Genomic DNA, 13859 nt, shown 5'->3' on the forward strand with positions numbered 1-13859 from the left:
GTATTTTTTTTTTTTTTTTTTTTTTTTTTTTTTTTTTAACAAGATACTTTGTTTTATTCATATAACATACAACATAACAAAATAAACTAAAGGTAAATGCTTGTTAAACTAATAAACTGAAGTTAGCCATTTTACCTACAACACCTACATAATCATGCAATCACTATACTTACTGCCTAACTACCTACCTACAGTCCTACACACATACCTAAATGATTTGGCATTATTCACCCAAAAGAAAACAATTGGTTTAACCAAGTTGGCTCAGGAGTACTGAAGAGGAGGATGAAGCCTTTTCTTCAAGTTTGTTGAACTTGATTAAAAACTCCGAAAAATTAAAAATGCTTGTTAAACAAATAAACTGAAGTTAGCCATTTACCTACAACACCTACATAATCATGCAATCACTATACTTACTGCCTAACTACCTACCTACACATACCTAAATGATTTGGCAAAAGAAAACAATTGGTTCAACCAAGTTGGCTCAGGAGTACTGAAGAGGAGGATGAAGCCTTTTCTTCAAGTTTGTTGAACTTGATTAAAAACTCCGAAAAATTAAATTTTCACATAAAAAAAGCCCAAAAAATTAATCGTGTCAGATTAGACATTCTGTTTTAAACGACACACTGATGGAAACATTATTTCGAGTAAGAAGAAAAAAAAAGTCTACCTCTTGTAAAACTTATTTGGACTCATAGTCCGAGAGATTGGGGTTTCGACTCCTAGAACTTACGGAGAGAATAAATGAAATTTCCCCAACTAGAACAGTGGAAAAGATACGCAATATACCTACCCGGAGCGGATTTTGTGCTGAACGGATAATGTTCGTTCTCGGAACGGCTAGCTTTTTCTTATATTGTCTTCTTTCTCTCTTCGCTCTCGGGATGATAAGACCTTAGCAAATAATAACCTGAAAACGGCTACTTTCCCTGTCGCGTATAATATCTCTAGTAGCGCGGTCAAACTTTCTTGACTTGGCGGGGCGGAGCGCTACCAGCCCAAAAAATTAATCGTGTCAGATTAGACATTCTGTTTTAAACGACACACTGATGGAAACATTATTTCGAGTAAGAAAAAAAAAGTCCACCTTTTGTGAAACTTATTTGGACTCATAGTCCGAGAGATTGGGGTTCGACTCCTAGAACCTTATGGAGAGAATAAATGAAATTTCCCCAAATAGAACAGTGGAAAAGATATACGCAATATACCCACCCGGAGCGGATTTTGTGCTGAACGGATAATGCTCGTTCTCGGAACGGCTGGCTTTTTCCTATACTGTCTTCTTTCTCTCTTCGCTCTCGGGATGATAAGACCTTAGCAGTTAGGTACACTGTACCTGGTACAGTTCCCTCTATCAAACCTCTTCAAAAAAAAATAATAATAATAAAAACGCAGTAATAGATAGGTAAATGAACAAATTCGGAAAAAGTGAGTATAGCTACAGCTATGACAACGAAATTAACTGGCATGTTTGGCATGGGCAGTTTTGAATAATGTTTAATGAGGTAACGATATAACTCATAATAAAATTACATGTTTTGGTTCGTTTTATTGTTATTCGAGATATAAATACCGTTTTAAATCTAAATACACGCCTAGTAACGCAGTAATAGATAGGTAAATGTAAATGAACAAATTCGGGAAAAATGAGTACAGCTATGACAACGAAATTAACTGGCATGTTTGGCATGGGCAGTTTTGAATAATGTTTAATGAGGTAAAGTATAACTCATAATAAAATTACATGTTTTGGTTCGTTTTATTGTTATTCGAGATATAAATACCGTTTTAAATCTAAATACACGCCTAGTTACGTGTAATTTACATCCCTATTATTATACTTAAAAAAAGTATAATGGTAGATATACCTACATGGATATTTGTAAACGTATAATAAAATTCTCTTGTGTTAACAGCTTTGTTAACAAGCATGAAAATAATGAGATATAGTAGGGTCGAGTGTGGTAGATAGTGTAGGCTGTGTACTGTAGGTACATAAATTTTTAGCCCGTCCTTCCTTTATTATTACAACAGTAATAAAAAAGTATAAGGGACGGGCTATTGTATTCGCTTCGGTGTCGTCTGTCAATTCTCTTGTGTTAACAGCTTTGTTAACAAGCATGAAAATAATGAGATATAGTAGGGTCGAGTGTGTTAAATAGTGTAGGCTGTGTACTGTAGACTGTAGGTACATACATTTTTAGCCCGTCCTTCCTTTATTCGGTCTGTCCCCATAGAAGGACTTATCCAAACCTGGTCGACCTGTATTTCAAATTAAAGGTCTTTTTATCAGGAACACGAAAGTAGTGGTGCAAATTTTGTTTAGAAAACCATAAAGCCAAAAAAAAAAAAAAAAAATGGTTTTTGGGGGATTTTTTTTTACATTTTCTTTTAAATAGTGTAGGCTGTGTACTGTAGGTAGGTACATACATTTTTAGCCCGTCCTTCCTTTATTATTACAACAGTAATAAAAAAGTATAAGGGACGGGCTATTGTATTCGCTTCGGTGTCGTCTGTCTTTATGCAATGTGCAACGCATGCATCATAAAATGTCTCCTATTATTATGTACTTGTAGTTATCTACCTATGTATGTAGGTTCAAAATTATTCAAAAAGAAGCACAAGGTAACAAGTCGGATGCATCGTTTTTGATGTATGACTGAGGTTAAGCAATTTTACGCGTGATTGGTATTCGAATGGGTGACCGGCCACCTGGATAATCGTGTAATCAAAAATCAAATCAATAATAATAATAATAAACTGAAATATTAATCAAATTAGGTAGGTACAGAGGTACTGATTTTCCTTAACCACGATCGAATAAAGTACGGGCTAAAAAATTCCCGGAGGGACGGGCCCTGCTTGTTGTTTGTATGTAGGTATTTAAGGTACCTATTAAAGTCCAACGCGGAATGGTAGGTATGTTATGACTGCTATGTATGAGTAAGAGTAACATTGTGCGAATTTTCCTTTGAGAAAGTTTAGAGCACAAGAAAGTATGTGTGTACATAGCTGAATGAAAAGGACTAAAGAAAATGAGTAACATACTAAGCTACAGTCCTTCCTAAATATGTACATAACACATACATAGGTAGCCGTGTATGAGTAACATTGTGCGAATTTTCCTTTGAGAAAGTTTAGAACACAAGAAAGTATGTGGGTACAAAGCTGAATGAAAAGGACTAAAGAAAATGAGTAACATACTAAGCTAGTAACATCCTTCCTAAATATGTACATAACACATACATAGGTAGCCGAAAAAAGAGATTTCGTTCCATGAGAAGAAAAAATAAATGGTGAATTAAAAAAATAAACAACTAGGTAGGTAAGTATAAAAAAATTCCGTCGCTTCGCTCCGGAATCCCGCTAGTTCATCCCGAGGCATGGCCAAACTTGTGGAAAAGGCATGGCCGAACTTGTAGTTACCATCGGAAAATGTTGACCAGTTCTGATACCAACGATGCTTCGGTGATCCGTTCCCATTGGGAACTGATCCATTCAACCTGCTAGCATAATGGTGAAAATTTTATTTTGTTTTTCTCGTATCGCCATTGGCTCCCAGAGAATCTGAGAAAATCCGGTGTTGATCGTCTCATCGTCTCTCCTATAGTTTGAGTAACAAAAGCTTCGTTTAATTTCATAAAATTTGCTTCACAGCCTACTTTACAATGCACCCTTTTCATTTTTTTTCCAGCTTTATCTACTGCCAGCATAGTGTACTCTCATTGCTAGGGAAAGTTCAAAGTTATTCTAAAAAATTGTCTGATCGTCGGATTGACCCTGTATTTTTTTTATCATCATAATTCAATTATCGCTTTGAAAGAGCATGGCTACATGAAACAAAAAACTTGACATGTTGGCCATTGGTACCTACTGCCTGCTGCCTAGTGGCAATGATTTTTTTTTTTTTAATATTCACTAAAAAATCAAACATGCAAAAAGATGATTAGTTGTTAAAATAAATATAAAAAATACATTGAGGACAAAAATACCTCCCTTGGCAAGAATTGAACCTAGTTGTTAAAATAAATATAAAAAATACATTGAGGACAAAAATACCTCCCTTGGCAAGAATTGAACCTACGCTTTCCTGTTTACCAGTCGAGTTCTACAATTCACTGAACCACTATTACCAGATGGAAAACACAAATTTCCTAAGTGGGTGTGAATAAAGTTATTCGGTAAAAAATGAAATAAAAATATTCTTTCCACTGGGGGATTACATTATTCATTGTGTAATGTAAAAACAAATTATTATTTTCATTTTCCAAGAAGCTTCCCCCGTAAGCTTGGAGAATTTGAGATTAATCCTCTGGGACTTTTATGATAATAAATATAAAAAATCCCTTTTTGGAAAGAAAAATAAACGGAATCCTTGAAACGAATAATTTCTGAAAGTTCTAATTTAGTTCGGTTTGTAGGAAAAGAAAAATAGGTAGGTAGAATGGTATATGGAGAGCTAAATATATATACCTATGTGGCGAGAGTTTCAGCCACATATTTTTTTGTGAAGATATCAAGATTTCCACACGAAACGTTTCCTCCTGTCTTTTCCTTTCAATGTCTCTCAAAGGAGATAACAACTTCTCAGTGGTGACCCCGACGTGATGGAAATTAGGAAACTTGAGAGCCCTCATCTGGACTTGACCGCGTCCTGGCTGCGCACTCTGCGCAAATTTAGTTCGGTTTGGAGGAAAAGAAAAATAGATGGGTAGAATGTTTATATGGATAGCTAAATACATACCTACGTTCTTATCTAAGTAAAAATTGGATACAAAATTACTCGTAGATTCACAACATAATTACAATATTGTTATACATCATCAGCCCATTCAACAACCCACACAGAAATATAATAAAATCCAAAAAGTGGAAAACAAGGAGAATCCCATTTTTTCGTCTTTCCTTCTGGAAAATTTCTTCCGAAATATAAAGACTTTATGAAGAACAAATTACATTTTATGGACTAGTAAGTTTATCCCCCTCATCTTTCGTCAGTTGTTAAAGAAAACGTTAAAAAACTTGGGAGAGGGGAAAAAAGTGAAATTCGAATATTGTTATCTTGTTTAGGAAAATCTGTCAGGAGCAAAACTAGGACGAGAAATTATTAAAGTTAACAAGATCCTTCTTTGATACCAAACAGCTTTTATAAATTTGTTTGTTATTGTTGTTGATTGTTGTTGAAATTGTTAAAGTGAATAATACAAAAACTAAAGAAAGAATTAAGAATTTCTCACAGTGTACAGAATTTTTGTAAAACAAATTTTTTCGAGTGAATACATTTTTTCAATTAAAATTTTATGCTGATTCCAAAAATTAAATAAAAAATGGGGGTTCCCATAAGAGTGACCTATATTTGGCAAAAAATGGGCCGTTTTGCAAAAAAAATTGCAAATTTAAAAAAAGCCATTTTAATCATCAAAATTTCATCCACATGATGCCGTTTATTTCATTCCTTAATTCCCAGCCGTTTCTGAGATATAAGCGTGGTTCGCAAATATCACGAACCACCCTGTATAGCCACCTTGTGAATATTGTGAATCCTTCTACTGCAACCCTATCTATTTTTCACCGAACAGTAATTTTATTATTCTTCAATCCGAGCCCTTTTTTCCTCATAGCAATCCTAAAGCACTCAGATTTGTTCATTTCCGGGATAGGTTTAAAAACTTATCAAAATCTTGAAATTATTACAAGAACATAGCAATCCTAAAGCACTCAGATTTGTTCATTTCCGGGATAGGTTTAAAAACTTATCAAAATCTTGAAATTATTACAAGAACTTATACCTACTTATTTGAAAACGTGTCTTCATTCTTTTCTTTCCAGTAAGAGCTAAATCTACCAAGAAGTATCCATCGAAGCCTATAATAAAGAGTGAAATTAGAAACACAGATACTAAAGCAACACATGATATTGTCTCTGATGATAGGAAATTTAGTAAGAAGAATCCGTCAAAGTTACGAAAGAAGAGTGAAATTAGAGAAATCAAACAGACAGATACGAATTCAACACATCTTCCTGATGTTAGATCATCTAAAACGACTCAAACTCTGAAAAACAAAGCCATCAAACCTCTCGTGGATTTATTTGACAATGAATCCTTGTCTCCCAGAAAAAGTAACTTCAAACATAAAGGAAGCCGGGCTAATATGAAAAACCTTGGCAGGAGGTTCATCACATTGGTCAAGAAAAATGCTCTTGAAAACAAAAATTCACAAATGAAATCCCAAGACAATGACCTTCACTTGATAAAAGAGAAAGTATCTGTGAGACAGATCAAGCGGGCATTTACACACAAGTCAGAAAGTGTGCACAAATTTGGCGAGAGGAATTTAATAGCTAAAAAAGTACTTCTACCAATCAAACAAGGCAAGGAATCAAATATGAATGGCAACAGCTCTTTTCTCAATGAGTTTCTGGAATCTGTTAAAAAGAAGAGTAACTCTCTGAGAAACACCAAAGTATTGGATGCGCTGAATAATGGACTTCACAATGACGACAAAATACCGGATTCGTCTGGAGATCAGAAGATAGATCAGGAAAATAGCACTAATCCAAAGCAATTACCTCTGATCCAAGAAACCGTTACGGCCTGTCACATGTTTACTGTAGATAATAAACAGAAAAAGTACAAAGAACATAGCCACCCCCCACCTGAGGAACTATTCCAACCTAAACTATACACGTTCCGCATGCATGCAGATAATCCAATGACCAACTGTCCAATCAGTACTAAACCCCCGCCATTCTGGGCATTACTAGACAACTTCATTGCAGTAATCTGGGCTCTTCTAAAACAGGACAGTATAGGAATCAACCAACTACAATGGACTTATGAACTTCTAAAGATGATGAAATACAAAAACGGACTAACACCCGACATAATTGAAGAATTCACCGAGGCTATCCAAGATAAACTCATATACGGTTATGCCGAGTACTACAATATAAAAGACATGAGTAGAAATGAAAACTCCAGCAAAGCTCAGATCGAACATAGAGGAAAGAAGATCAACCTCATAGCTTTGAAATGTATCAAGAAGAACAAGTGGGTGAATAGCACAGCTTTGTCCAAATCCTACAGCTTACGAGAAATCGTCAAGTATGGACCTAACAGTATAGGTACACCTAATGAGGCGGACCAGATGATTATAAAATCCTTGATACCAACTGCCACAACTCGGGTTTGTCATTTTAATTCACAAGTGTCTCATGACGAGATTCCTGAAGGCTCACATCCTGATCCTTGTTGTCTTACTGAGAAACAAAAGGAAGAATTGAAACACATCCTAACCAAGATGAGAAAAGAGCAAGCGGAGAGAGTCAAGAATGAAATAGGCAAGATCCACAAGATTGAAACTCTCATGGGGAAAGTGGACAACAACTTCAATCCCAACGATATTGATGTTGCTCTGAAAACAGCTGCCAAGTTGAAGAAGTTGGAAGAAAGTACGCAAATTGATAATGGTAAAGATGGTTGACAATATAAATTTATTGATTGTGAAACATGGCTTGGTACTTCTTGACAAAATAAACAATATTGAAAATCCCGGATCAAAGTTTCGTATCTATTAATTAATAGGTGGAAAGAAAACAAGCAGAGAGTAGTAACTAGTTACATTTATTAACCTCTATTTTCAAGAAGAGGAGGAGTTGGAGAGCAATAAATTATTGTTCCTCGTTGAAAGCTGTCCGAGATGAACTACGAAATTACTCTTGGGCCGAATTTGTGTACACGGATTTATTGCAGTATTTACAATAGGTAATAGTTACAGGTAGAATACAGTTATATGTATATAGAATAGGTGGAATTACGTTACTAAAAGTAGTAAGTACATAGTAACCTTACTCAATAAATTAAACACTCGAGTAAGTGATAAAATTAAATTCCATTTAGAAATTACCAAGAGACGCTGATGGCATATTGCGCGTTCTTCTTTGGCGTAAATCATTGCGTGTGCCAGATTTATACACATCTCGCTCTTCTTTCTCTTCCTCTTTTTACTCCCTCCTTCTTCTCCTCCTCCTCCTCTTCTTTTTCTTCTTCTTCGTTTTCCTATTCCTCTTCCTTTTTCTGTTCTACCTATTATTTCTCCTCTTGTTATTCTTCTTCCTCTTTGTCTCCTCTTCCTCCCTCCTCCCCACCTTTATTTTTCTTTCTTTTTCTTCTTCTTCGTTTTCCTATTCCTCTTCTTTTTTCTGTTCTACCTATTATTTCTCCTCTTGTTATTCTTCTTCCTCTTTGTCTCCTCTTCCTCCCTCCTCCCCACCTTTATTTTTCTTTCTCCTTCTCCTCATTTTCTTCCTCTTCCTCCTTCCTATATAGGAAGAAGCACCAACCTCAGTGGTGCAGTTGTTAACGCGTTGGACTTTGGATCTGGAGGTTGGCGGTTCGAGTCCAAGTAATGTCATGAAATTTATCTAGGTGAAATAATCGGGGAACGATGTTTGTGACAAGCATTTAAATATGCTTAACACAATTAAAATTCCTTCTTTTTTTTTATATAGGAAGAAGCTCTTCCTTTTCTTCGGATATGGAAATTATGGGAAACTGAAGCACCCAGTGTCCAAAAAGCAGCAAAGTAGGTACTCTTATACAACTGAGTGGTAAATGGAACTCACTATCTACTTTTTTTGGCTAAATTTCCATTGGAGATTTTTTTTTTATGTCTTCTACATTTTTCCTAACATTTTGTTAACCGTTATAGTAGTTACCTACTTTTCATGAAATTAGAACGTTTATTAACTAGGGAGGTAGCCACATAAATACAAACATATATGTATGTACCTATTACCCATGTTTACAAGTATGTTTAAAATTTAATGTTAATGACTTTATGGAACGCTATTAAAGGGGCGGAGAGAAATGAGGAGGGAGGAATGGACATATGGGCTGAAAGAAGAGGAAAGGGGAGAGGAGGAGGGGGAAATCATAAAAAATATATACCTATAGGTATAAAACATTAAATAATAATAATATATCGCACCATCTCGCAGAGCCTTGAAATGTGTGAGTTTAAGGTCAGCAACGAATTTCTCATTTTGAACTTCTAGAACACACACATTGGCAACGAAATTCTGTGTGTTTATTGTTTTAACATTAATGTTTTATAGGTCCATAACTTTTATGCTGTTTGTGCCTTGTTTTACGCCGTGTAATCACTAATCACGCATGGCATGATCGATATTTATATCAGAATATCCTCATCATGCTCAAACATCTAAAAAAAAAAAAAACATAAATACCCCTCATTTGTAAATATTACCTACAGGAGAGAGAGAGAGAGAGACGTTTTATAGGTCCATAACTTTTATGCTGTTTGTGCCTTGTTTTACGCCGTGTAATCACGCATGATCGATATTTATATTATAGGTACCTACCTTACATGATCATTAGTAATGTCATTACTAATGATGGAATTCCGGATTTTCTGATTTTTCATCATCAGAGGAGAGAGAGAGAGGGAGGGAGACGGGAGGCAGAGATCAAAGAACTGAACCAAATATAATTCCAAAATCTACGTACCTATAGCTATTCTAAATAAACAATACAAAAAAAAAGTTTGTACATTTTGTTTGAATTTTTTTTTTTTTTAACTTTTCCGTTTGTTTTACCAAATTGCTCTTTTTGCTTTATCCTATTTAGCCTGAGCGTTATTTTTAAAAGTTCAGGGCTCTATAAATCTAAAGTTTTAGAGATGGGTCGGTAAACTACAGAAAAAAAATAGAAGAGCAAAAATTATTTTTAAAATTGCACTTCGAGCTATGTGAGTACTTTATTGTTGCAAATGGCGTAGCTATTACGAAGTAAAGATTTTAGATTTAGATTTTATTTTATTTTTATTGTACATAAATACACAAAACATTCACAGATATACTATCTACATCATTCATAGAAACATTACAACATTCACGGGAACATTACAACATTCACAGCAACATTACAACATTCTCAGGAACATCACAACATTCACAGCAACATTACAACAACATTCACAGATATACTATCTACATCATTCATAGAAACATTTTACAACATTCACGGGAACATTACAACATTCACAGCAACATTACAACATTCTCAGGAACATCACAACATTCACAGCAACATTACAACATTTATGTTTGTTTTCCAAACAAAAGCATCATGTGCGATAAGCTCTTTGGTCTAAAAATAAAATTCGATAAGCTCTTACACAGAAAAATATAAAATAACAGAAGGATTGGGTTTGGGGTGAGTCCCTTGCTCCCTAGGGAGGGAAGAAAAATCATTTATTTATAATTTCCCAACGCTCGAAATGTGCTCATTTTGAGCCTTGTGAATTTTGTAACAATTCGATAAGCTCTTACACAGAAAAATATAAAATAACAGAAGGATTGGGTTTGGGGTGAGTCCCTCGCTCCCTAGGGAGGGAAGAAAAATCATTTATTTATAATTTCCCAACGCTCGAAATGTGCTCATTTTGAGCCTTGTGAATTTTGTAACAATAAAAAAAAGAGTTCGCGCGGTACCTTTGTAAAAAAATAAAATGTATAGAAATTTCGAAAATTGAAGAACCCACGGGAAAAAATATGATGGTCCGATTTCTAGTTGGACATTATTTCATCGATAGGGGGGTTATGCCGAGTACTACAATATAAAAGACATGTGTAGAAATGAAAACTCCAGCAAAGCTCAGATCGAGCATAGAGGAAAGAAGATCAACCTCATAGCTTTGAAATGTATCAAGAAGAACAAGTGGGTGGATAGCACAGCTTTGTCCAAATCCTACAGCTTACGAGAAATCGTCAAGTATGGACCTAACAGTATAGGTAGACCTAATGAGGCGGACCAGATGATTATAAAATCCTTGATACCAACTGCCACAACTCGGGTTTGTCATTCCAAGTCACAAGTGTCTCATGACGAGATTCCTGAAGGCTCACATCCTGATCCTTGTTGTCTTACTGAGAAACAAAAGGAAGAATTGAAACACATCCTAACCAAGATGAGAAAAGAGCAAGCGGAGAGAGTCAAGAATGAAATAGGCAAGATCCACAAGATTGAAACTCTCATGGGGAAAGTGGACAACAACTTCAATCCCAACGATATTGATGTTGCTCTGAAAACAGCTGCCAAGTTGAAGAAGTTGGAAGAAAGTACGCAAATTGATAATGGTAAAGATGGTTGACAATATAAATTTATTGTTTGTGAAACATGGCTTGGTACTTCTTGACAAATTAAACAATATTGAAAATCCCGGATCAAAGTTTCGTATCTATTAATTAATAGGTGGAAAGAAAACAAGCCGAGAGTAGTAACTAGTTACATTATTAACCTCTATTTTCATTAGAAACATTTCCTCCAAGGAAAAGATAAAGAAGAGGAGGAGTTGGAAAGCAATAAATTATTGTTCCTCGTTGAAAGCTGTCCTAGATGAACTACGAAATTACTCTTAGTCCGAATTTGTCTACCCTCCTGACGCCCGACGAAAATTTGCTTGTGTAGTAATAAACGCCCGACGTCCACACGTGTGGACACACTCTTTGTAGTCGTAGAGACCCATCATATTTTTAGGCTTGTAGTCATAGACGCCCGACGTCCACACGTGTGGACATACGGATTGCTTTTACTGATGTGAAGTTAGTATCGAAGTCTAATTTCATACAAATCGAACTAACCTAACCGGTCAGCAGTTATTGCAAAAACGATTTTTCATAATTAGGTATCCCTTTTTGGTTCTCCTTATCAAGCATCCCATCCAAAGTTCCCATCAAATCCCGGGATTAAATATTTTGGACGACGAACTTTTTCCAATGGTGAAATTGTTGGAGGGCTAATGTACTATGTATTGAGATTTTCTAAATATACATAGGTATGAAAAATCCAAAGTATACACTTTTCAAAGTACCTACTATAATCTACATAACTACATAGGTATACATATTAGATACATACGTACGGGTATTATTATACTTTTAATTTTTGAACATGGAAAGTGTTTTTGACACTCTCTCTCTCAGTCCCTCTTTTCCTTTCTCTCTCTTTCTCTATAGGTATGTACGTATAGGTACCATCCAATGGGAATCGCGGTGCAAACGAATCAATACATCAGGGCACCTAATAGAAAGAAAAAATGTGGTTACAGAGACATAGTATAAATTAGAAGCGGAGAGAACCACTCGGATGATGAGAAAGCTACCTATATTTTTTTTCCTACCTTTATCTCACCCTCATACTCCCTGCCATGGGCTGTTCAAGTGTATTCAAATTATAGATGGTATCTCCCTACTGGTAGCGAGAGGTTTTGTAAGCATTCAATATGCAAATGAGACTTAAAAATAGAATTCGCTTTCTAAAAACCCAGTGGTAGCCAATCTGATGAAAGATAAAGAAACGAAAAAAAGTAAAAATTCAAAGGCGAAGAAAAAATGTTACTGATAATAAAAATAAATTAAAAAAAAACTACCTGCTATAAAATTAGTGGTCCGTTGAATAGAGTTAGAAAATGGGTTCCTAGTTCCTACAGGACTGATTTGAAAATGTTTCATTCATGTGTTCAACATGTTAATAGTTCTAGATGAAAAATCGAATATGTTGGAAGATAAACAACAGCTGATCTGCAGGCATATAAATTGTTAGCCATAGCCATTAGGTACCTATTGGGATTTCAAAAAGTAGCAGTAAATTCCATGCTGGAGGCGATTTTCTAGTCCACCCTCAGGTCCCTCAGCGTTTGATGGAGCGTTGACCATCGAAAATGTCGAACTTTAGGGGCATAAATATATTGAGATCCGCTGTTTTTTACACTCCGCCAAGGTTCTTCATTTCATTGCTCATCCATAACTATAGGCAAGCAGGCGGGGTATCTCAATATCCAAAACCTGAAACGGCCGCAGGTGTCAAAACGAGATTCGAAATTATTAACGGGGCGCTCTTCAGTTGCCTGCATTTTAAGATTGTCTTTTACTGAATAAATAGGAGAGAGTTCTTCTTCTTATTCTTCTTCTTCTTCTTCTTCTTCTTCTTCTTCTTCTTCTTCTTCTTCTTCTTCTTCTTCTTCTTCTTCTTCTTCTTCTTTTAAATGTCTGTCTGTCTGTCTGTCTGTCTGTCTGTCTAATTTCATACAAATCGAACTAACCTAACCGGTCAGCAGTTATTGCAAAAACGATTTTTCATAATTAGGTATCATTTCTAGTGGATGTGCCAAAAATACCACATATAATTCTAGACCAGAATTTCTGGCTCGTGATGAGAGTAGGAGAATTAGCACAGAGAAAGGAAAAACACGCGGAAAAGCGAGAAACACGAAATTCTTGAGTCCATAACTTGGTACACTCTGCCCCTGACGAGAAAAAGATATGTCAATATTCAATAAATTTCGGGAATTCCAATTTGAAAATTAAAATCCAAGAATTCAAATTCCAACTTTGTTTTATGGTGTTTTAGGACACGCATTTTTGCTGATGATGCTACTGCTGCTTTTGCTGCACATGTCAAAATGCTTTGAAATTTCAAATACTTCCTCTCGACTTTCTCCCAAATTGCTCATTGAATCATCAATTTATTCATGAGTCAACATTCAGCAATTGAAGACTTTTATGTAAAAGGGTCTATACCTATCTGATTGGGCCTTTTTTTTTTTTTTTTTTTTTTTTTTTTTTTTGAAATTTTTTTTTTTTGGCAATACCCCCCCCCCCCCCCCCCCCCGAACCCGTAATCTCTCAAAAGTGAATTGGATATAACTAAAACCTTCATATCGAAATTCTCGTGTAAAGAGTTTGTAAGAAATAGGTAGTATTTATAAAGAGTTTGTAAGAAATAGGTAGTAAAATTCATCGACAGTTCGACACAGAGAAGTATCGAACCCGCA

General features: G+C 35.4%; 2 protein-coding genes across 2 annotated transcripts in view; one reads left to right on the plus strand and one right to left on the minus strand.

Moving 5' to 3' along the window:
* Positions 1-13859, minus strand: part of LOC103511354 (calcitonin gene-related peptide type 1 receptor-like) — a 126533-nt gene that overhangs the window by 84463 nt on the left and 28211 nt on the right. The gene's annotated exons all lie outside the window — the stretch shown is intronic.
* Positions 5810-7565, plus strand: LOC103511355. Its single transcript, XM_026825136.1, has one exon. It carries the CDS (start codon positions 6156-6158, stop codon positions 7485-7487), a length of 1332 nt encoding a protein of 443 aa, XP_026680937.1. The 5' UTR covers positions 5810-6155; the 3' UTR covers positions 7488-7565.

The sequence above is a fragment of the Diaphorina citri genome, unplaced genomic scaffold (assembly GCF_000475195.1).
Source record: "Diaphorina citri unplaced genomic scaffold, Diaci psyllid genome assembly version 1.1 scaffold705, whole genome shotgun sequence".
Taxonomy (NCBI): Eukaryota; Metazoa; Arthropoda; class Insecta; order Hemiptera; family Psyllidae; genus Diaphorina; species Diaphorina citri.